General features: G+C 48.0%; 1 protein-coding gene across 2 annotated transcripts in view; it reads left to right on the top strand.

The window, feature by feature from the left end:
- mrvi1 (murine retrovirus integration site 1 homolog) overlaps nucleotides 1-25,321 on the top strand; it is a 129,312-nt gene that overhangs the window by 23,443 nt on the left and 80,548 nt on the right. Inside the window, exons 2-5 of one of the 2 annotated variants that reach the window (XM_078220848.1) lie at nucleotides 9,548-9,674; nucleotides 10,073-10,229; nucleotides 13,585-13,672; nucleotides 17,377-17,559. In XM_078220848.1, the coding sequence (XP_078076974.1) occupies nucleotides 17,491-17,559 (69 nt within the window). In that variant the 5' untranslated portion in view covers nucleotides 9,548-9,674; nucleotides 10,073-10,229; nucleotides 13,585-13,672; nucleotides 17,377-17,490. The remainder of the gene's footprint in view (nucleotides 1-9,547; nucleotides 9,675-10,072; nucleotides 10,230-13,584; nucleotides 13,673-17,376; nucleotides 17,560-25,321) is intronic. The other variant, XM_078220849.1, reaches the window with a different exon arrangement.

Below are 25,321 nucleotides of genomic sequence, written 5' to 3'. Positions count from 1 at the left end.
GTGATATGATGGAGAGAAGAAGCAGGGGCACAGATTTGTCTCTCATTTGATTTATTATTGTCACAGTGAAAAGTATTTTTCCTGGCGCGCTATACGGACAAAGCATACTTTTCATGGAGTACATAGGGGAGAAGGAAAGTAGAGGGTGCAGAATATAGTGTTACAGTCATAGCTAGGGTGTAAGGGATTGAAATAGATTGAAATTATTAGAGAGTTTATAAGGCGGCACGGTGGCACAGTGGTTAGCACTGCTGCCTCATTGAGCTTCCCAGGCCAGTATAAGATGTCGTAATTGCAGGTGGAGAGCTTGATTCTCCACCTCAATATTTTATCGGGCGGGAGGACACGGTCTCTATTCGAGACCTGACACCCGCAGGTGCCCCAGGGACCACTACGACCCACAACCCCCAACGTTGTCCATACAGCACCAGGGCCACAGCACGCTCCCCTAGCCCTCGTATACAGCACCCCTGAGCACCAGGAGCCGCCACCACGCACCCGACAATCTGAAGGGACTACAGACGACTCGAGCGACTACAACCTGGCGTCTGATCCAACACCGCGGCCACCTGAACCGACACCACAACCGGCACTACGGCGGTCGCAGCGGCAGATCAAGCCCCCAGAGAGACTAAATTTGTAATTCTGTAAATATCGTTCCACCCACCTCACCCCCGCCGGACTCTTTTTTAAACAGGGGGTGAATGTGATAAACCACTGTTAGCTTATTGCCTGTGTGTGTGTGACATGCCTGGACATGCCTCTGCCGGCCCTGCCCGGGACTCCTCCCCCCCCTGGTCCAGGTATAAAGGCGACTGCTCCCCACCCCTCTGCCTCAGTCTGGACCAGTTCATCAGCATGGGTGTGCTCCAAGTCTTTTGCGAATAAAAGCCTATTTGTTCTTGCATACAAACTAGTCTTTGCTTGATTGATGGTGCATCAGGTCCCTGGCGCTGTGAGGCAGCAGTGCTAACCCAACTGTGCCGCCGTGCCGCCCGCAGTAGCTGAGGGGATGTAGGTATACAAGAAATGTTCACTGTTTTGATCATGACTATAGGATTATTGGCCGGAATTCAAGGCCAGATGGACATCCAGTCCTGCTGACGGCACACCCGCACCATGGGTTTCCCGATGGCATGGGGTGGAATCGAAGGGAAATCCCTTTGACATCGGTGGGACCATAATATCCTGCCGCCAGCAAGTGGGGCGTCGTCTCCCGCTACAAGAAACATGCGGCAGGGATACTAGAGAATCCCGCCCAATAACATTATACTGGAGGCAAAGTCAAAGACAAATTTCCACCTATGTGTGGACAATAACGCTCCATTCTATTCTATCCTTCAAAGTAACACCTATTTCACATTGGGCAATTGTAGCCCTGTGAACAATCACTGAGGAAGACTGGCTCATGTGTGTAAGATCAGTAGAGAAATAGATGCAATGAACATAGGAATAGGAGGAGGCCATTCAGCCCCTTGAGATGCTTCCACCATTCAATGAGATCTTGGTTGATCAGTATATTGAGCCCATCTACCTATTTTTGTCCCATGACCCTTAATAACCTCGCATAACAAATTTTGGTTCTAAAATCTTCGATTGACTTCCAGCTGAACAGGGGGAGAAGTTACAGATTTCCCTTTGTGTACAGACCCACTATCAGCGTCCAGGGGGTTTGTCAGCGTCCAGGGGGTTACCATTGACCAGAAACCTAAGGGCCTTCACATCACTCCAGAACGGTCGAGCTCCCATTTTAAGGTTATGCCCCCAAAGTAATGTTTTTGAAAATCCAGTTCCAATAATCATCCTTACACTGCAAATATATTTTTGGCGCACTCGATGAAACTGAATGTCAAGGTGACATTTTTTTGCTTCGCTTCTAAGGACTTTGCCACAATCCGTTGCAATCACCAGTAAACTAATCACGTTGACGGAATATTTTAACCTTAATTAGCTGAGGGAATATGTTCATGGACTCTATAACTGAAAGAGAGTTACTGATGTTCTATTCTGCCAAACATGGCCAATCAGCCTGTGATTGTATGAGTAAGATAGAAAGACCAACATTTACATTGCGCCTTTCATGCCACAAGGATGTCCCAAGGCCCTTAAGTGTCAACAAATTATTTTTTGAAATGTAGTCACTGTTGTGATCATAGAATCATAGAATCCCTACAGTTCAGAAGAGGCCATTTGACCCATCGAGTCTGCACCGACTCTCTATCAGAGTATCTTACCCAGGCCCTCTCCCCCGTCCTATTCCCGTAACCCCACGCATTTCCCATGGTTAATCCATCTAACCCTTGGGACACTAAGGGGCAATTGAGCATGGCCAATCCACCTAGCCTGCACATCTTTGGACTGTGGGAGGAAACTGGAGCACCCGGAGGGAACGCACGCAGACACAGGGAGAACTCCACACAGTCAGTGACCCAAGGCCAGAGTCAAACTCAGGTCCCTGGCGCTGTGAGGCAGTAGTGCTAACCACTGTGCCACCCTGCCAGCCATGTAGGTTGAAGGAAATAAAGCAGCAAAATTTGCCAGCTAGTTGGTGTGTGCCATCCCTAGAAGTGCTCCCACATCGGGGAGAATTGGCCCTGCCACTAGTCACTGCAAGTCTCTACAAACATCAGCTCTATGAATGATTAAGTAACCAGGTATTCGTGACATTGATCGAGGTATAAATATTGGCACAAGGCATTGGGGAGCACCTCCCTTCTCTTTCTCGAAATGATGCCTTGGATTCGGGGTAGACCATTTAGGATGGAGGTGAGGAGACATTTCTTCACCCAAAGAGTGGTGAGGCTGTGGAATTCATTACCACAGGAAGTAGTTGATGCCAAAACATTAAATGTATTCAAGAGGCGGCTGGATATCGCACTTGGGGCGAATGGAATCAAAGGTTATGGGGAGAAAGCAGTGTTAGGCTACTGAGTTAGATGATCAGCGGTGATTGTGATGAATGGCGGAGCAGGCTTGAAGGGCCAAATGGCCTCCTCTCACTCTTATCTTCTATGGCGGCACGGTAGCACAGTGGTTAGCACTGCTGCTTCACAGCTCCAGGGACCTGGGTTCGATTCCCGGCATGGGTCACTGTCTGTGTGGACTTTGCACATTCTCCTCGTGTCTGCGTGGGTTTCTTCCGGGTGCTCCGGTTTCCTCCCACAGTCCAAAGATGTGCGGGTTAGGTTGATTGGCCATGCTAAAAATTGCCCTTAATGTCCTGAGATGCATAGGTTAGAGGGATTAGTGGGTAAATATGTAGGAATATGGGGGTAGGAAAGATAGGACACCTATTTAACCTCTCAGCCTCTCTCAGTACTGCATTAGGAGCGTTGCCATAGATTATGGGCTGAAGTCTTTGTCGTGAGGCTTGGGCCCATGACTTAGAGGCAAGAGTGCTACCCACTGAGCCAATAGTTGATGCCCAATAAAGCTGTAGATCAAAGATGCATAACTCTGGTGTAGATCGAAATAGGCGGTTATTGCACAACTTAAAATATAAGTTCAAATTAACAGGACACTAGGTTCTTGACTCACATCCCATGGATATAAATTTGAATCTTGAATGAGCTCTGCTTTAGATTAAAAGATGAGCTTTGATCTTGACTGGAACAAATGGATGGTCTTTGATGTGCATTGGAGTGAATGATTTTCTTTTCTAATTATTTATGCACTGTGCGTGTCAATGGCAAGGCCAGCATTTATTATCCATCCTTGAATGTCCTTGCGAAGGTGGTGGTGAGCTGTATCCATGTAGGGGAGGGATGCTCACAGTGCTCTTTTGAGAGGGAGCTCCAGGATTTTGACAGCGAAGGGCTGACTGTACAGTTCTGAGTCAGGATGGGACATGGCTTGGCGGGGAACTTGAAGTTGGTGGTGTTGACATGCTGAAAGCAAGGGTGCCGATGCCAAAACAACAAAATTCAGGGATACGCAAGAGAACAAGATGCAGAAACGCAGGGATTTCAGCGGGTGTATGTCGGGAGGCTCTGGCTCTGTTTTGTTCAAGTCCTACTCCAGAGGGACTTAAACCGACAGTCCCAGTGCAGCACTGAGGGAGCTCTGCACTATTGGAGGTACTGTTTTCTTTGATGAAATATTAAACCAAAGCCCAAGTTGCCCTTTAAAGTGAATGTAAAAGATCCCATGGCACTACTTTGAAAAGAGCTGGGGAATTCTCCCCAGCGATCCAGACAATATTTATCCCTTAAGCAACACCTAAAGGACAGATTATCTGGCAACAATCACATTGCTGTATACGGGAGCTACTTTGCATAATTTAGATGCTGTGTTTCCGACATTATAATGGTGACCACACTCCAAAAGTACTTCATCATTTCTAAGGGGCTATGAGCCACTCTGAGACCATGGAAAGTGCTGTAGCAATGCAAATCTTTCTGTCTTTTTCTGTGCTGGTGTTCATGTGGTCTAACTAAGTTGTATAGAGACGAGAACTGACAACAGTACTCCAAATCTGGACAAGCCCAGGTATATATGGAAACCAAAGCTGTGCACAGTGCTCCAAGTGTGGTCTGACCAAGGTACAACACATGCTTAACATAAACTAGACTGCGACCACATTTGGAAAAGGACAGTTATGAAAGGAAGTAGTGAACACAGCGCGAAGAGTGACTGAAACCACAGACAGCGAGAGGCAAAGCAGAGAAGGAGTCAAGTAGAGAGACGAATCAAGATAAAGAGAGTAGTGAAATATGTTGTAAGATGTTGTGTAGTTTGGTAGGTCTCATGAAGAGGTTCTGAGCCTTGTACAGTTTAACGGTAAGTTTTTATTAACTGTTTGTAACTATGTGCATATATACTGTATAGGGTCTAGGAGCCATCTCCATGCTTGCCTCTACACACATCTCTGTCCAGTACAAGATTGCTGTCTAGACTCGGGTCATGTGTTTCTTTACATCACTCTACGGGTGGTACTTTATCCGTCCTACATTAACCATTTCAATGCCAGATATTTATGCTACACCTTTCCCAAGTCTTTCTTTGGTTCGATTCCCGGCTTGGGTCACTGTCTGTGTGGAGTTTGCACATTCTCCTCGTGTCTGCGTGGGTTTCCTCCGGGTGCTGCGGTTTCCTCCCACAGTCCAAAGATGTGCGGGTTAGGTTGATTGGCCATGCTAAAATTGCCCCTTAGAGTCCTGGGATGCATAGATTAGAGGGATTAGCGGGTAAAATATGTAGGGATATGGGGGTAGGGCCTGGGTGGGATTGTGGCCGGTGCAGACTCAATGGGCCGAATGGCCTCTTTCTGTACTGTAGGGTTTCTATGATTTCTATGATTTCTCCAATGTATTTACAATGTATTCCTGTTTCCCCTTCATACTATTCATTCTACTATCCCTTTTCCCCCATTCACCTCTCCCCCACAAAGTCTCTATTTACAGATTCAGGTGGTTGGGGGATTGGCGGGGGGTGGCGGGGGGGGGGGGGGGGGCTTTATAATTCTTTCTGATCTTGAGCAGAGTTTTTTGATTTTTTTTCAAAGCATTGTCTCCAGCAGGAAAAGCAGATGGCAGCCACCACCACCACCCCCGCCACCCCCACCCCCTCCCCACCCCCACACCCCCCCCCCCACCAATTCATGATCCTCACAAGAGAGACAAACAAGATCCAAGATCTCAAGAAAACATCTGATCTTGGGCTTGAACTGACTCATGAGGGGGAGTTTTTCCATCCTGCCCACCACGGGAATCGTAGCGGGCGAGAGGCGGAACTTACAAAGGTCCGTTGACCTAGGGCGGAGATTTTCCGGTTTTGGGGTGAGCGCGGCTGGAAAATTCTGCCCTTTATCTTTGTTATTTAATTTTTTTTTCAGGTAGAAACATAGAAACTAGAAGCAGGAGGAGGCCATTTGGTCCTACGAACCTGCTCAGCCATTCATTTTGATCGTGGCTGATCATCGAATTCAATATCCTGATTCCGCCTTCCACCCATATCCCTTGATCCCTTTAGCCCCAAGAGCGATATCTAATTCCTTCTTGAAATCAAACAACCTTTTGGCCTCAACTACTTTCTGTGGTAGTGAATTCCACACATTCACCACCTTCTGGATGAAGAAATTTCTCCTCATCTCAGTTCTAAAAGGTTTACCTCTTATCCTCAAACTATGACTCTAGTTCTGGACTCCCCCACCATCAGGAACATTCTCTCTGAACCTACCCTGTCTAATCCTGTTAGAATTTTATAAGTTTCTATGAGATCCCCTCTCACTCTTCTAAACTCCAGTGAATATAATCCTAACCGACTTAGTTTCTCCTCTAATGGCAGACCTGCCATCCTTGGAATCAGCCTGGTAAACCTTCGCTGTACTCACTCTATAGCAAGGACATCCTTCCTCACATAAAGGGCTCCTGAACTGCACACAGTTTTGGAGCGAGCTTGGCCGTTATACACTCAGGGCGCTGACTCAATACTCTGGCTGTTTGTGATGTTCTGGAAAATGCCAATTCTGACAGCTGCTGACTTAAAAGCTATTTTAAAACTCATTCTAGCCAAGAACTTAAGCTCTTTAGGTCAGCCCTGCTCGGTCTTCTGACTCTCTGAATATTTAAAGCTAGACCTCCATGGGATTTAATGGAGTCTTCTGCTGTAGGCTGGAGTTTTATTTCTGCCTTCTGCGTCCAGTCCTGCTTTAAGCCTATCGCTGGCGATCTCCTTCTGAAGGGCGGCACGGTGGCACGGTGGTTAGCACTGCTGCCTCACAGCACCAGGGAACCCAGGTTCGATTCCAGCCTTGGGTCACCGTCTGTGTGGTGTTTACACATTCCCCCCGTGTCTGCGTGGGTTTCCTCTCACACTCCAAAGATGTGCAGGTTAGGTTGATTGGCCATGCTAAATTGCCTCTTAGTGTCAGAGGGACTAGCGAGGGTAAATACGTAGGGTTACAGGGATAGGGCCTGGGTGGGATTGTGGTCGGTGCAGACTCGATGGTCCAAATGGCTGCCTTCTGCACTGTAGGGTTTCTATGAACCTTCACTTCTGGTGCTTTGCGTCAGGTCAGAATACTGCCCTTTTCAATCTTCCAGGTTTGCAATTTATTCTCCAGCTTCTGTGCGGTTCTGCGTTGTTCTGATCGCTTCCACCATGCTGTAAGATGTTGTGTGTAGTTTGGTAAGATTCGTGAAGAGGTTGCGAGTCTTGTTTAGTTTAACAGTAAGTGTTTATTAACTACGTATATACAGGAAAGATCTAGACTAGGAGCTGCCTCCATGTTTGCATCTACACATGTCTCTGCCTAGTACTGCCCTCGAGACTTGGGTCATGTGTTCCTTTACATCACATTGTGGGTGGTACTGCACCCGATACCATGTTTCCCCTTTCTATGCCAGTCCCTTGTACTACAAAATAAGCAACAAATGGAAAGAAAATAATGTGTACGGAAAATGAAAGGTTTTGTAGCCCCGTGGGAGGATAATTTGGATCTGAAACATTAACTCTTTTTCTCTTCACAGATGCTGCGAGACCTGCAGAGTTTATCCAGCATTCTCTTTTTATTTATGAAAGATTTTACTCTACTTCAGCTAGTCAGGCTCTGCATTATCTTTGAGTCCTGTTAAAATCCTGTGGTGAACCATCGTTGGTTCCCACTAGATAGTGCTGAGCCAGGGTCTGGCCAGTACTATGAGTCTGTATATATGTTGCTGTTGGGGTTAGGGTTGGGTTGTTCTACTTGTTGCTGTTGGGGTTAGGGTTGGGCTGTTACACCTGTATTATAGTTATTATGGTACATCCCAGTCGGGCTCCGCCTCCTGGGAGAGGTATAAAGGTCACTGCTCTGTCTGGGACCCCTCAGTCTGGGATCGTGTACCATACATGGTAGCTTCGTTGTAACAATAAATAAAAGCCTTTATTTCCTTGAGCATCTCAAGCCTCGTGTGTGATAACGCGCATCAAATCCTAAAAACAGGAATTCTATCATCTCTCAACCTTCTCTTTTAGAATGAGACCATGCCCAAATTACCCAACCATAGAATCCCAACAGTGCAGAAGGAGGCTATTCGGCCCATCGAGTCTGCATCGACAACAATCCCACCCAGGCCCTATTCTCGTAACCCCACATATTTTACCCTGTTAATCCCCCTGACACTAAGGGGAAATTTAGCATGGCCAATCCACCTAACCCGCACATCTTTGGACTGTGGGAGGAAATCAGAGCACCCGGAGGAAACCCACGCAGACACGGGGAGAATGTGCAAACTCCTCACAGACAGTGACCCGACGCTGGAATTGAACCTGGTTCCCTGGTGCTGTGAGGCAGCAGTGCTAACCACTGTGCCACCGTGCCGCTCCTCATAATCCAATCCCTCTGTTCTGGTTACTCTCTTATATTTGCAATCCTTTTTACACTATGGTGACTTCCGTGCACACAGTATTATTGCAAGTCCAGTTACAGCATGGTTTGTGAAGTGTCAGAATTACCTAACTATTTTGGCTCAATATAGACCTTTTAATACCACCCGGGGGAGGTGATGGCCTAATGGTGTTATCGCTAGACTATTAACCCAGAAACCCAGCTCATGTTCTGGGGACCCAGGTTCAAATCCCGCCATGGCAGATGGTGGAATTTGAATTCAATAAAAAATATTTGGAATTAAGAATCTACTGATGACCATGAAACCATTGTCAATTGTCTGAAAAAAACATCTGGTTCACTAGTGCCCTTTAGGGAAGGAAATCTGCCATCCTTACCTGGTCTGGCCTACATGTGACTCCAGAGCCAGAGCAATATGGTGACTCTTAACTGCCCTCAGGCAACGAGGGATGGGCAATAGATGCTGGCTCAGCCAGCAACGCCCATGCCCCATGAATGAATAAAAAAAAAAACAATATTGCTTCACTCACTACCAGTGAGTATCTTGGGACAGTTTTTCTTTCAGGATCTCAAATCAGAGGACAAGGCCTGTGTTTGAAGGAGGGTAAATTCGATACTAATCTAATGGAAGTAATATTTCAGTGACTGAGTGGCCAATTTAAAGAACAGATCCCGAGGAAGGCGGTAGAAGCAGAGATTGTTGATTAATTCCAAAGCAAATTAGAGAGATTTCTTAAATGCATCAGGAATTTGAGATGTGACGTGTGGGAGTGTGTCGTGTGGCTGAGGAGGAACAAAATGACTTTGTGCCTCTGGTTCCCAAAGTCCCCCACACTGGGAGGTTTCCTCACCTCATGCCTGGGCCTGTTGTAGCAGTGATGGATCTCTGTGATTGGTCAGTAACTCCATTATTGGATAATGTGACTATCAAGAAGGTAGAAAGTGAATCAACTGCACCCTGGGTACACATGTCGCAATTCCAAAGTGTCTTGTGTTCAGTACTTTAGGAGTGGCGCTTTCTAATGTAAGAGTGTGAGGAGTTCTGTACATAAAATAAAGCCCTCAGCAAGTGAAAAGTAGTACACGCAGTCACGCCGATTTTCCAGCACAGCGTTTCCCTAAGAGCGCCCACTTTGTTCTCAGTTAGTCTGTTGGGAAAAAAAGAATTAACTTTATTTTTATATCAAAATTACAATCAATTCTCTTCTTACAATACAGAAACAGGAAACAGATGTGTGGCCTTTATCTCAGGAGATCCTTGTCCAACTGCGTCAACAGTCCCTCGGTATTCACACTGGACTATACACAGACCATGGCAACTGGGGGCTGCATACATCTCTCCTCGGTAAAGACTTGTGTTTCTAATGCCCCTTTCATAACCGCAGGATGTCCTGATGCGCTTATGGCTGCAGTGGCCCCCAACGTTTCTGCAGGGCCACCGCCTCCGCATAACATTCAAACCCCTGTTTCTGAATCGGGGCTTGAACCCACAACCTCCTGATTCAGAGGCGAGAGGGAGTGAGGGCGCTGCAGCTGAATGTCCGTGCTCAACCTTATTAATCCTGTGGTTTAATCCTGTAATCCTGCAGATATCAATAATGAGAGAACAAAGGGAGTCAAAGGTGACCTTAGGAAGTTAATTAGATCCAGAAGCCACGTTCCAGTTGTTATCTCAAGACACCAGTAGAGATACCTCTCAGTCAGAGCACAGGATTAATTTCTGTTACGTTTAATGTCACATAGATGCCCTGAATCTAGAACATTCCTGGAACAGTCAACCACTTGGAAGGTTAAAGCCTTTAAGACCAATATCACTGGGCCAAACTCAATTGGAAGGAGAGAACTTTTTACCATCAAAGGAGCTTTTAACTGCAGAGAGAGACACAGAGAATACAACCAGGTGAGACTAAAATTACATCTTCATTGCGGTTTATTTGGATCAGAATAAACAATGACAGACAATGAATGACACTGCGGTCAGAATACTGTGGCATCACTAAAGCTTCCATTATCATGCACTATTGAAGCAGTTAATTAATTCAGTACTGTTCCTTGAACACTGCAGCACTCCCTCTGTATCCGTCCCACCCCCACCCCCACTCCCACTCCCACACACACAGACACACACACAGCCACACACACACACACACACGTGCAGTCTCACCTTTCCGACAGCGCAGCATTGCCCTCCCACCCCGTCCTGGAGTTCAGCACCCCCTCACTACTGATCCTCTGACAGTGCAGCGCTCCCTCAGTACTGATCCTCTGACAGTGCAGCACCCCCTCACTACTGATCCTCTGACAGTGCAGCGCTCCCTCAGTACTGACCCTCTGACAGTGCAGCACCCCCTCACTACTGATCCTCTGACAGTGCAGCGCTCCCTCAGCACTGACCCTCTGACAGTGCAGCACCCCCTCACTACTGATCCTCTGACAGTGCAGCGCTCCCTCAGTACTGATCCTCTGACAGTGCAGCGCTCCCTCAGTACTGATCCTCTGACAGTGCGGCACTCCCTCAGTACTGACCCTCTGACAGTGCGGCACCCCCTCACTACTGATCCTCTGACAGTGCAGCACTCCCTCAGTACTGACCCTCTGACAGTGCGGCACCCCCTCACTACTGACCCTCTGACAGTGCAGCACCCCCTCACTACTGACCCTCTGACAGTGCAGCACTCCCTCACTACTGACCCTCTGACAGTGCAGCACCCCCTCACTACTGACCCTCTGACAGTGCAGCACCCCCTCACTACTGACCCTCTGACAGTGCAGCACTCCCTCAGTACTGATCCTCTGACAGTGCAGCGCTCCCTCAGTACTGATCCTCTGACAGTGCAGCACTCCCTCAGTACTGATCCTCTGACAGTGCAGCGCTCCCTCAGTACTGATCCTCTGACAGTGCGGCACTCCCTCAGTACTGACCCTCTGACAGTGCGGCACCCCCTCACTACTGATCCTCTGACAGTGCAGCACTCCCTCAGTACTGACCCTCTGACAGTGCGGCACCCCCTCACTACTGACCCTCTGACAGTGCAGCACCTCCTCACTACTGACCCTCTGACAGTGCAGCACTCCCTCACTACTGACCCTCTGACAGTGCAGCACCCCCTCACTACTGACCCTCTGACAGTGCAGCACCCCCTCACTACTGACCCTCTGACAGTGCAGCACTCCCTCAGTACTGATCCTCTGACAGTGCAGCACTCCCTCAGTACTGATCCTCTGACAGTGCAGCGCTCCCTCAGTACTGATCCTCTGACAGTGCAGTGCTCCCTCACTACTGACCCTCTGACAGTGCAGCACTCCCTCAGTACTGATCCTCTGACAGTGCAGCACTCCCTCAGTACTGATCCTCTGACAGTGCAGCACTTCCCCAGTACTGATCCTCTGACAGTGCAGCACTTCCCCAGTACTGATCCTCTGACAGTGCAGCCCTCCCTCAGTACTGACCCTCTGACAGTGCAGCCCTCCCTCAGTACTGACCCTCTGACAGTGCAGCCCTCCCTCAGTAGTGACCCTCTGACAGTGCAGCCCTCCCTCAGTACTGACCCTCTGACAGTGCAGCCCTCCCTCAGTACTGACCCTCTGACAGTGCAGCCCTCCCTCAGTAGTGACCCTCTGACAGTGCAGCCCTCCCTCAGTACTGACCCTCTGACAGTGCAGCCCTCCCTCAGTAGTGACCCTCTGACAGTGCAGCCCTCCCTCAGTAATGACCCTCTGACAGTGCAGCACTCCCTCAGTACTGACCCTCTGACAGTGCAGCACTCCCTCAGTACTGACCCTCTGACAGTGCAGCGCTCCCTCAGTACTGCCCCTCTGACAGTGCAGCACTCCCTCAGTACTGACCCTCTGCCAGTACAGCACTCCCCCAACACTGACCTTCTGACAGTGCAGCACTCCCTCAGTACTGACCCTCTGACAGTGCAGCACTCCCCCAACACTGACCTTCTGACAGTGCAGCACTCCCTCAGTACTGACCCTCTGACAGTGCAGCACTCCCTCACTACTGGTCCTCTGACAGTGCAGCGCTCACTCAGTACTGACCCTCTGACAGTGCAGCGCTCCCTCAGTACTGACCCTTTGACAGTGCAGCACTCCCTCAGCACTGATCCTCTGACAGTGCGACACTCCCTCAGCACTGATCCTCTGACAGTGCAGCCCTCCTTCAGCACTGACCCTTTGACAATGCAGCACTCCCTCAGTACTGACCCTCTGACAGTGCAGCACTCCCTCAGCACTGATCCTCTTACAGTGCAGCACTCCCTCAGTACTGACCCTCTGACAGTGCAGCACTCCCTCAGCACTGATCCTCTTACAGTGCAGCACTCCCTCAGTACTGATCCTCTGACAGTGCAGCACTCCCTCAGCACTGATCCTCTTACAGTGCAGCACTCCCTCAGTACTGACCCTCTGACAGTGCAGCACTCCCTCAGCACTGACCCTTTGACAATGCAGCACTCCCTCAGTACTGACCCTCTGACAGTGCAGCACTCCCTCAGCACTGATCCTCTGACAGTGCAGCGCTCACTCAGTACTGACCCTTTGACAGTGCGACACTCCCTCAGCACTGATCCTCTGACAGTGCAGCACTCCCTCAGCACTGACCCTTTGACAATGCAGCACTCCCTCAGTACTGACCCTCTGACAGTGCAGCACTCCCTCAGCACTGACCCTTTGACAATGCAGTGCTCCTTCAGTACTGACCCTCTGACAGTGCAGCACTCCCTCAGCACTGACCCTTTGACAATGCAGTGCTCCTTCAGTGCTGCATTATGTGCGTCAGCCTGAATTGGGTCATCAAGTCTCTGGAGTAGGAATTGAATCAGAGACAAGGGTGTCACGGTCAGACACTGTAGTGATTGGATTGGGGCCTAACAAATATAAGTTAAAGTTTATTTATTAGTCACGAGTAAGACTTACATTAACACTGCAATGAAGTTACTGTGAAATTCCCCTCGTCGCCACATTCCAGTGCCTGTCTGGGTCAATGCACCTAACCAGCACGTCTTTCAGGCTGTGGGAGGAAACCGGAGCACCCGGAGGAAACCCAGGGAGAACGTACAAACTCCATACAGACAGTGACCCAAGCCGGGAATCGAACCCGGGTCCCTGGCGCTGTGAAGCAGCAGTGCTAACCACTGTGCCACCCCAAAGGAGGCTGGTTATTACAAAAAAGAATTACTTTGTTGTTTGGAATTTGTAGGAACAGCTGCCACATTTGTTCTTTTATGTTGTTACTTTTTTTTAATGTTAAGGAACAACTCGGACAGAACTCCATCCCGGGAGGTTGTTGAGGAGGAAGGATTGAGCCCAGAGCCTGAAGCAGAGCCTCCAGCGCCCGCAGTGAGTCTGGGCTTTCCTGATCTCTCTCTGAAATACCGGCAACTCGATACAAAGCCAGAAACATTCAAATACTTCAACCATGTTTGGAATATGGCCCCTGTGACCATCAGTTCCTGCAGGCTGCACTCTGAATTCCACAGGGATAGGAGCAGCTTACTTAATTCACTGATCTTTATCTGACAGCATACTTTAGCTCGATCATCGCCCACTGATCCTCATCGGTGCCTTTTACACTAATAACCCAAACAAAGCCAAATACTTTCATCGTACGTTGAGGCACCGTTCGAATCTTCAGATTGAAACAGTGCAAACAAGGCCATTCAGCCCATCGCTACTGTACCGGCTCTGTTAAAGAGCTGATCAGTTGGGCCCACCATCGTGTTCCTTCCCCCTAGCCTTGCAAAAAAATTTCTCAAGTATCGGTTCCAGTTTGACAGTTGCTCTTTAATCTGCTTCCATCACCTTTTCAGGCAGGACTTTGAAAAATCACAACACGTACCGGGGGAGTTTTTCTCACAGAGAGTGGTGCCAGAGGAAGTGGTGGAATCAGGCACATCAGCAACATTTAAGAGGCATCTGGATGGGTACATGAATAGGGAGAGAATAGAGGGATATGGTCTGAGTAAGGACTGAAGGTTTTTTTTTTAAGTTTAGTTCAAGCATCATGATAGGCACAGGTTTGGAGGGCCGAAGGGCCTGTTCCTGTGCTGTACTTTTCTTTGTTCTTTGTTCTAGCCGCTCTCTATGTAAAAAAAAAATCTGCTTATTTCCACTTTGGTTCTTTTCCCAATTGAGTTAATACTATCTCTATTTTGTGCAGACAGTTTTTGGTATGGAGCGTAAAGCTGGAGAGGCATTTCTACAGAGTCTCCAATAGGGCTGAAGTTGATGAACTCAGTTCTGTAATCTGTTGATTGGCTATCTAACAGAAAGCAGAGAGTCGGAATAAATGGGTGCTTTTCCGGTTGGCAATCAGTGACTAGTGGCGTGCCGCAGGGATCGGTGCTGGGGCCTCAACTATTTACCATATACATAGACGATCTGGAGGAGGGGACCGAGTGTAGGGTAACAAAGTTTGCGGATGACACAAAGATGAGTGGGAAAGCAAATTGTGTGGAGGACACAGAGAGTCTGCAGAGAGATTTGGATAGGCTAAGTGAGTGGGCAAGGATCTGGCAGATGGAGTATAACATTGGTAAGTGTGAGGTTATCCACTTTGGAAGGAATAATAGTAAAATGGACTATTATTTAAACGGTGAAAAATTACAACATGCTACTGTGCAGAGGGACCTGGGGGTCCTTGTGCATGAATCACAAAAACTCAGTTTGCAGGTGCAGCAGGTAATCGAGAAGGCAAATGGAATGTTGGCCTTTATCGCGAGAGGGATGGAGTATAAAAGCAGGGAGATCATGCTGCAACTGTACAGGGTACTAGTGAAGCCGCATCTAGAGTACTGTGTACAATTTTGGTCCCCTTATTTAAGAAAGGATATATTAGCTTTGGAGGGGGTACAGAGAAGGTTCACCAGGTTGATTCCGGAGATGAGGGGGTTAGCTTATGAGGAGAGATTGAGTAGACTGGGCCTGTACTCATTGGAGTTTAGAAGGTTGAGGGGAGATTTTATAAAGACATATAAGATAATGAAGGGGCTAGACAGGGTAGAAGCAGCGAGGTTATTTCCACTTACAATGGAAACAAGAACTAGGGGGCATTGCCTCAAAATACGGGGGAGTCAATTTAGAACAGAGCTGAGGAGGAACTTCTTCTCCCAGAGGGTAGTGAATCTTTTGAATTCTCTGCCCAATGAAGCAGTAGAGGCTACCTCGTTAAATGTGTTTAAGTCACAGATAGATAGATTTTTAACCATTAAGGGAATTAAGGGTTATGGGGAGCGGGCGGGTAAGTGGAACTGAACCCACTATCAGATCAGCCATGATCTTATTGAATGGCGGAGCAGGCTTGAGGGGCTAGATGGCCTACTCCTGCTCCTATTTCTTATGTTCTTATGTTCTTATCTCCATCCCTTTAAAATCTTCAATTCAGCTGGGCTGGTGATGAGGGTTTTCCTGGAAGCAAGCAACAAAGTTTGGGTTGAGAAACTACCTATGTTTATAGTCAACGCATCAGATTTGCTCCTATTTCTTGGATTGGATATCTTGTTGCTAGGAAGATAGTGTTTTTTTTCTTTCCGGGGGCTAACTAGGTGTTGGACTCTGGCTGAGAATGCTGGAAGAGCACCAGGCCAATGGAAACCAAGCAATGGGGCACTTCTCTTTGAGTCTCAATTGGCTTGTTTTTATCATCAACTCTCCAATCTTAAAATTCATCATTCCCTGCATGAGGAGACAAGTCTGATAACAGACATCAGGAGACAAGTAGCAGATTTACTAGTCTCTCTTTGAGTATTTTATTTATTCATTTGTGGGACATGGGTGTTGCTGGCTGGCCAGCATTTATTGCCCATCCCTAGTTGCCCGAGGGCAGTTGAGAGTCAACCACATTGCTGTGGCTCTGGAGTCGCATGTAGGCCAGACCAGGTAAGGATGGCAGATTTCCTTCCTTAAAGGACATTAGTGACCCAGACGGGTTTTTCCGACAATAGACAATGGTTTCATGGTCATCAGTAGATTCTTAATTTCAGATTTTTATTGAATTTGAATTCAAATTCCACCATTTGCCATGGCGGGTCCCCAGAACATTAGCTGAGTTTCTGGATTAATAGTCTAGCAGTAATACCACTAGACCATCACTGGTAATGTAGGATGTTAGGGGGTGACTTGATTGGGTGATTTCAGGATTTTGAAGGGAACTGAGTAGGTCGCTCTGTGGAAACCATTCCACTCGGGAAGGCAGTCGAGGACAATGAACTTTACATTAAAATCACTCAAGAGGATGGTTGGGAAACCTTGCTTCCCAGGCAAAGATTGGTAGAAGTCCAAAACTCTCTTGCACCACAATGCAGCAGACTGTAATTCAGTTACATGCAGGTTCAATTCCAGCCTCGGGTCACTGCTTGTGTGGAGTCTGCATGTTCTCCCTGTGACTGCGTGGGTTTCCTCCGGGTGCTCCGGTTTCCTCCCACAGTCCAAAGATGTGCGGGTTAGGTTTGATTGGCCATGCTAAAATTGCCCCTTGGTGTCAGAGGGATTAGCAGGGTAAATCGTGTTATAAACACCTCCTGGAATTACTTAAACGAGGCCCATGAGGTTGGCCTCTTGGAGTATGAGCTCCCTGATTGAGGTCATAATTGCCTGCCCAATCAGAGAACCTCACCCGGATATAAAATGGGAGTGTCAGATCCACCGGCACCCCGATTCTGATTCTGAACCTGAAACACTCTCGGAGTGGAATAGGGTTTGTAAATAAAGGGAATCTGGTGAAGGGACGCCAGTTTCTAAGGAGTTATTTCACCTCCATTTTTGGCCACACTTTCAGTATCTATTGTTCCAGGAGACGGGGAGGTCACTCCCTAGTTTGAGTTTTCCCATCATTCCCCTGATCCATTGATAATGGAGCTGTCGACAAAGGGAAAGTTCAGACAATGAAAGTGAAAAAAGAGGGATACTTAGCAATCAGATCCCCATTCTGTTTATTTTAGCTGGAACTTGAAGTCTGGAGTATGTCTTCAGCCCTGGTGCTTTTGATGTTCAAACCACACGCTTTCTCTTGAGTTTGACAGGTCTTCCCTTCTATGTGTATGCAGCTATCAGAAGACGAAGATTCCGCCCCGTGCTCCTCCCTCCGAACGTTGCTGAGCCACTTTGCATTGCCAGGGCCTGACCCGCCTCGCAGTCCACATTGCACCGCTGCCCCCACCATGCCCACCCTACCTGAGGAGGAAGAAGGAAGCGAAGAGCAGGACAGGATGCAGAGTTCTTCAGCCAGTGTAAGAAACAACTTACTGCAGAATGACACCTATCTTTTTTTCAATTGTGCTATCTATTTTGAATACATCACAAGAGAAGGCTGGCTATTTATCTGGCTAGGAGATGCACTGACACGAGAAGGACAAATACCGAGAGGGGGGATAAAGTGGGGACAGGAGGTGATTTTAACCCAGAGAAGGAGAGCAGCCTGTCCAGGAGTGAGTGGTAAAGGCCTCAAACATGTCAAAGTGGCAGGAAGTGGTGGATAGTCCACCACTTCCAAAGATGTGCAGTTTAGGTGCATTGGCCATGCTAAATTGCCCCTTAGTGTCCCAAGATGTGTAGGGTAGCGGGATTAGAGGGGTAAATATGTGGGGTTATGGGGATAGGGCCTAGGTGGGATTGTTGTTGGTGCAGGCTCAATGGGCCGAATGGCCTCCTTCTGCACTGTAGGGTTTCTATGATTCTAGTTAGATCCAATACAGTTGAAGAGATGGTGACATTTTCAGGGTCACTGTTGCATTGTAGAAAATGTGTCAGCCAATTTGATTACGTTAGGTCCCACAAACAGTAACAAGATAATCTGCTTCAGTGAGATTGGTTGAAGGATCAGTATTGGTTGGGATTTTCTGACGCCTCCCACTCGCGGGATCTTCCAGGCCCGCCGAAGTCAATGGGGATTTAAATGGATCACCACATCCACATGGGACAACCCACCACAGCGGGACTGGAAAGTCTCAGCGATTGGCCCACTGCATGGTGATTGTGGCTTGGGCTCTTTTGAGCCACCTGAAGGAGCAAAGACAAAGACTTGGCTCAATAGAAGACAGCACCTCTGACAGTGCAGCAACTCCTTCAATGTTTCCCTGGAGTGTCAGATTGGGTTCTTTGTGTTTTGATTTTTTTTCCTTCATTCAAGGGATACGGATTTCATTGGCAAGGCTTATTGCCCATCCCAAATTGCCCTTGAGAAGGTGGTGGTGAGCTACTACCTTCTTGAACTGCTGAAGTCCATGTCATGTAGGTACACCCATAGTGCTGTTCAAGACGGAGTTCCAGGATTTTGACCCAGCGATGGTGAAGGAACGGTGATGTATTTTCAAGTCAGGAATGGTGGGTGGCTTGGAGGGGAACTTGCAGGTGCTGCCCTTGTCCTTCTAGTTGGTAGAGACCGTGTCTTTGGAAAGTGGTCTCTAAGGAGTCCTGGTGAGTTGCTGCAGTGCATCTTGTAGATGGTACACACTGCTGCTACTGTGCGTCGGTTGTGGTGGGAGTGAGGTTTTGTGGATGGGGTGCCATCAAACGGGCTGCTTTTGTGAACCATAACTGTCTGACTGGGAGGTCAGAGGGATCTAATGAGCTTAGACTGATAATAGGTTATGGTTTGCAATGAGTTCAGTGTTACAATCTGAATACTTTTGTATCAAACTCACATTACAGGCATTCCCTTCCTCCAGCCTTGGCTGGCCACCCAAATGCCTGATGTACATTGGGAGAGTGCCAGCTATCATTGGGAGTGGGTTTATCAGTTTCATATCTGATTAGCGTGTTTCAATGTTCAACAAAACCACATCTAAATTGCACATTTCCTTTGAGAATGTGCAGTGTGATTATAGAACTTAGTACTGCTCAGCAAGTACTTTAACCCAGGAATATACTTGGCGAATGAAAAGGTGCCCATATGTGTTGACATTAACAGGCAGCTCAGGCTGTTAACTTTCCAATTGCCAGGATGAGTGCTGCTCCAACAATGCTTAACAATCTCAACAACACCCAGCATAAAGCAGTCTCACCCCAGCACTCCCATTCATCACCTTAAACATTCACTCCCTCCACCCCTGGGCATACTGTAGCTGCACTGTACACTGTTATGTGTGGTTGTATTACCTGTAAATAGCTAAGAGCTACTTAGCTAGGGACTAATATGTTATGTGTTGGTTTCTAGGGGTCCACATTTCACAGCTGCACTAAAGACCATCAGAATTAGAACCAGGAGTAGGCCATTCAACCCTTCGAGCCTGCTCTGTCATTTAATAGGACCATGGCTGATCTAACACTCACTAAGCCAACTTTCCCGCCTTATCGACGTAACTCTTAATTCCCCTACTGACTAAAAACCTTTGATCTCAGCCTTGAAAATGTTCAAGGAGTCGACCTCCATGACTTTCTGGGATAAAGAATTCTGAAGATTCACCACTCTTTGAGAGAAGAAATTCTTCCTCAAATACATCTTAAATGAGCGTCCCCTTATTCTGCGACTATGCCCTCTGGTCCTCCACTCTTCCATGAGTGGAAACATCCTCCCAACATTTTTCTGTCTAACCCCCTAAGAATCTTGTATGTTTCAATCACATCACCTCTCATTCCTCTGAGACTGAACCTGTTTAATCTTTCCTCGTATGGCAATCCCTCCGTACTCGGAATCATCCTCATAAACATCCTCTGTACTACCTCCAATGATAATATATTTTTCCTTAACTAAGAGGGTCAAATCTGGACACAGTATTTTAAATGTGGCCTCACTAGTATCTTGTACAGTTGCAGCGACACCTCTTTACTTTTATACTCCAGCCCCTTGAAATAAAAGCCAGCATTCCACTTGCCTTCTCTATTATCTCCTGTATACTAACTTTCTGGGTTTCATGAACAATCACCCTCAAGTCTCTTTGTGCTACAGCTTTCTGCAGAATAATTTACCTTCCAAATTCCATTTCTTCCAAAATGAACAATCTCACATTTTCCCACATTGAATTCCATTTACCAGCTTTCCGCCCACTCATCTAGCCTGTCAATATCTCTCTGTAAACTATTTATATCCTCCTTACAACCTGCCTTCACTCCCACCCTTTGTATCATCCGCAAATTTGGCCACAGTACACTGATCCTTCCTGCAAATCAGTAATACATATTGTGAAGAGTTGTGGTCCCACCACTGATCCCTGTGGCACTCCACTGGCTACTGCCCTCCAACCTGAGAAAGACCCCCTTTTCACTATTCACTGCTTCCTATCAGTTAGCCAACTCCCTATCCATGCCAGAATATTGCCTCCAACACCATGAGTTCCTGTCTTGCGTACTAACCTTTTGTGTGGCACCATATCGAATGCCTTTTGAAAATCCAAATATACAACATCGACTGGTTCTCCTCTATCTACTCTGGCTGATACCTCCTCAAAGAATTCCAGTAAATTTGCCAGGCATGATTTTCCCTTTGCGATACCAGTCTGACTCTGCTTGATCAGTGATGACTTTCCAAATGCATTGCTTTTTTCTCCTTAATAATCAATTCTAATATTTTTCCAGTATCTGAAGATAGACTAACTGGCCTGTCATTTCCTGCATTTTGCCTCCTGCCATTTGTGAACAAGGGTACCATATTGGCAGTTTTCCAATCCTTTGGCGCAGTTCCAGAATCCATGATTTTTTTTGGAAAATGACCACCAAAGCGTCAACGATCTCTGTAGCTACCTGCTTTAAGATCCTGGTGTGCAAACCACCAGGGGCATCACGGTGGCACAGTGGTTAGCACTGTTGCCTCACAGCGCCAGGGACCCGGGTTTGGTTCCCGGCTTGGGTGACTGTCTGTGCGAACTTTGCACATTCTCCGCGTGTCTGCGTGGGTTTCCTCTGGGTGCTCTGGTTTCCACCCACATGATGTGGAGATGCCGGCGTTGGACTGGGGTAAACACAGTAAGAAGTTTAACAACACCAGGTTAACACCAGGTCAACACCACTCACCTGAGGAAGGGGCTTAAGGCTCCGAAAGCTTGTGGCTTTTGCTACCAAATATACCTGTTGGACTTTAACCTGGTGTTGTTAAATTTCTTACTTACCAGAGGTGTGCGGGTTAGGTGGATCGACCATGTTAAATTGCCCCTTAGTGTCAGGGGGACTAGCAGGATAAATACTTGGTGTTATGGAGATAGGGACTAGGTGGGAAAGTGAACGGTGCAGACTCGATAGGCCGAATGATTCTTTGACCAGGAGACTTGTCAGCCTTTAATCCCATTAGTGCACCTAAAACTCATCCTCTGATGGTGTTGACTATATTTAATTCCTCCCCTGATGTGTGCATAACCAGTTCAATCTGGTTCCTCTTTTGAACATGACTGCATGGCAAAATTAAACATAAAGAGGATGATTTTGAGCCCGCGCTAACGGTCCACAGGATCGTTGATGTGGGCGGAAAATCCGGAGAGAGTTGGGAAAGGTGGTTTCCAACCGGCGAGATTACATTTCCCGACTTTCCATGCCCCTCATCGATGACGTCACAAGATCCACACCCGCAGGGGGCGAGAACCCAATTTTAATGGTTTTGCATACATTATAATATAATTAACAAGCCCCTCCCCCCCACACCGCCACATGATTCCCCCTCACTGAATATTCAAACTCGCTGATGTGACGTTTGCAACAACTTTTTAAAAACGTGATTCAGTTGAAGGGATCTCCCTAGGGGTGCATATAACCCCCAGGGACCGTCTGTAAGGGGGGCATGTGGGGGTGAGAGGGGCTCTCCCAATGCCTGCGAAGAGGCAGAGGGGGGCATGTCCTGATGTTGTGAGGGGGGGAATAGGGAAAGCCCTGTTGCTTTGCTGGGAGGTCTTAATCTTTACACTGGCGGGGGCGGGGAGGCCTTCAGTTTCTGTGCTGAGTAGGCACCTTTAAAGATGGCACCCCCTTCTCTGTGGATCTTTGCCCGACCTTATCAGGCCTCGCCCCACCAGACTAAGAGCACAAACCTCGCCCAGTTATTTTTTACCTCAGAGAGGTGGCACAGTGATCAGCACTGCTGCCTCACAGCGCCAGGGCCCCAGGTTCGATTCCGGCTTCGGGTCACTGTCTGTGTGGAGTTTGCACATTCTCCCCTTGTCTGTGTGACTTTCCTCCGGGTGCTCCGGTTTCCTCCCACACTCCAAAGATGTGTGGGTTAGGTTGATTGGCCAAGCTAAATTGATCCTAGTGTCAGGGGGATTAGCAGGGTAAAAATACGGGAATAGGGTCTTAGTGGGATTGTGGTCGGTGCAGACTCGATGGGCTGAATGGCCTCCTTCTGCACTGTATGGATTCTATGATCCTACCAAGGCTCAAGATCTGGAGTGAAAACTGGGCTGAGCAGCTGGAGAGTCACACACCCGTTTTCAGTCAGAGCCTGACACTTTGAAAACATATGGGAACATTCTGCCCAAAGAGTTTCTGATCTTTACAAGCTTGAACTGTGATTATTAACAACATCTGGGAATCAAAAGACAACAAGGACACATAGCATGGTGCCAGCGAGTGTCTATGAGTAAACAATTCATCCTGTGCCGATTCGGAAACTCAACAACACGTTCGTGCCAGAAGAAAAGGAACTGTACAAAGACGTAAAAGGAAATGTTCATAGAATCATAGAATCACAGAAACCCTACAGTACAGAAAGAGGCCATCTGGCCCATCGAGTCTGCACCGACCACAATCCCACCCAGGCCCTACCCCCATATCCCTACACATTTACCCGCTAATCCCGCTAACCTACGCATCTCAGGACACAAAGGGGCAATTTTAGCATGGCCAATCAACCTAACCCGCACATCTTTGGACTGGCGCAGCTGTTGACCGGCACAGCAACGAATCCAACGCTACAGCTGACAGCGAATTGGAAAGCTGATGATGGCATTTGTGAAGCTTAAACAAAAGCGCAGATTCAGCAGTTTCTTAAATGGCACCAAAGAGAGGGTCAGATACCTTCTTGTGGGCAGGGGGCATGTAGGAATTTATTTAACAACCGGGAACTTACTGAAGAGGACGTCAAAAATCGAGAGAATATATTGGCGGCACAGCGGTTAGCACTGCTGCCTCAGAGCGTCAGGGGCATGGGTTCGAATCCCGGCTTGGGTCACTGTCTGTGTGGAGTTTGCACGTTCTCCCCAGGTGGGTTTCCTCCGGGTGCTCCGGTTTCCTCCGCACAGTCCAAAGATGTGCGGGTTAGGTTGATTGGCCATGCTAAATTGCCCCTTAGTGTCAAGGAGGACTAGCTAGGGTAAATGCATGGAATTATAGGGATAGGGCCTGGCTGTGATTGCGGTCGGTGATGACTCAATGGGCCGAATGGCCTTCTTCTGCACTGCAGGAATTTTATGTTTCTATGAGATTTGAGAGTTTCAACACACCTCCAGCCAAAGTCGAATCACTGGATGTGCCAACATGAATTTCAAGGCTGCAGATAGGAATTAATTGAGCCGGTTGATAACTTTGTGACAAGATTTTAAAATGTAGCTAAAAAATGTGAGTTTAAGGACACAAGTGTAAGACTGATAGATCAATGTGGGGTTCTGCATACCCTGAGGCACAGAAAGTACTCATCTGTATGAGTGAGCTCACCATCAACGGCACGGGCGGCACGGTAGCACAGCGGTTAGCACTGCTGCTTCACAGCTCCAGGGTCCCGGGTTCGATTCCCGGCTCGGGTCACTGTCTATGTGGAGTTTGCACATTCTCCTCGTGTCTGCGTGGGTTTCCTCCGGGTGCTCCGGTTTCCTCCCACAATCCAAAGATGTGCGGGTTAGGTTGATTGGCCATGCTTAAATTGCCCCTTAGTGTCCTGAGATGTGTGGGTTAGAGGGATTAATGGGTAAAGTATGTAGGGATATGGGGCTTGGGTGGGCTTGTGGTCGGTGCAGACTCGATGGGCCGAATGGCCTCTTTCTGTACTGTAGGGCTTCTTCTTCTTCTTCAACATCCTGGGGGTTACCACTGACCAGAAACTGAACTGGACTCGTCAGCTAAACACTGTGGCTGCCAGAGCAGTTCAGAGGTTGGGACCCTGCGGAGAGTAACTCATCTCCTGACTCCCCAAATCCTGTCCACCATCTGCATGGCGCAGGTCAGGAGTGTGATGGGATACACCCCACTTGCCTGGACGAGTGCAGCTCCAACAACACTCAAGAAGCTTGGTGCTCATCCAGCACAAAGCAGCCCACCTGATTGGCGCCCCATCCACAAATATTCCCTCTCGACCACCAGCGCACAGTGGCAGCCGGGTGTATGGCAAGCGAGCTCAGCAGGGGAGAGGAAATGCTTCAAAGAAACCCTCAAAACCTCCTTGGAATAGCTCCACTGACACCTGGCAATACCTGGCCCAAGAGCGCCTGAAGTGTGGGGAAAAGCAACAGGGAAGGAGCTGAACACTTCAAGTTTCAACGCCCTGAACAAGCTGAAGCCAGGAGTTGACAGGGAAAGGAGTGTGTGGCAACCCGGGCACCTCATCCACCCACTCCCAACAACCACCGTCTACGCCACCTGTGACAGAGTCTGTACGTTGTGCATTCGATTCCTCACTCACCTGACAACTCCTTGTTAGTGTGAGAGGAAGTCATCCTTGACTCCGAGGGACTGTTAAAGTAGAAGAAGATGTATCTACACCACCCAGACTGCAGTGGTTCAAGAAGGCAGCTCACCATTACCTTTACAAGGGCTTTTTAGGAATGGGTAATAAATGCTGGCTGTGTCAGCATTGTCCACAACCTGAGAAAGAGTACATTAAAAAAAAGATCAGGGTCATCACCAGAAAAGAGCACATCCTGACTTGGAAATATATCGCCGTTTCTTCACAGTCGTTGGGTCAAAATCCTGGAATTCCCTCCCTAATGGCATTGTGGTTAACCCACAGAACAAGGACTGCAGCGATTCAAGGAGGCAGCTCATCACCACCTTCTCAAGGGCAACTAGGGATGGGCAATAAAGGCTGGCCAGCCAGTGATGCCCATGTCCCACGGATGAATTAAAAAATTTTTTAGATCA

The sequence above is a fragment of the Mustelus asterias genome, chromosome 9 (genome assembly GCF_964213995.1).
Source record: "Mustelus asterias chromosome 9, sMusAst1.hap1.1, whole genome shotgun sequence".
Lineage (NCBI taxonomy): Eukaryota > Metazoa > Chordata > Chondrichthyes > Carcharhiniformes > Triakidae > Mustelus > Mustelus asterias.
The sequence above is the reverse complement of the archived record's forward strand: the minus strand, read 5'-3'. Positions and strand labels throughout refer to the sequence as shown.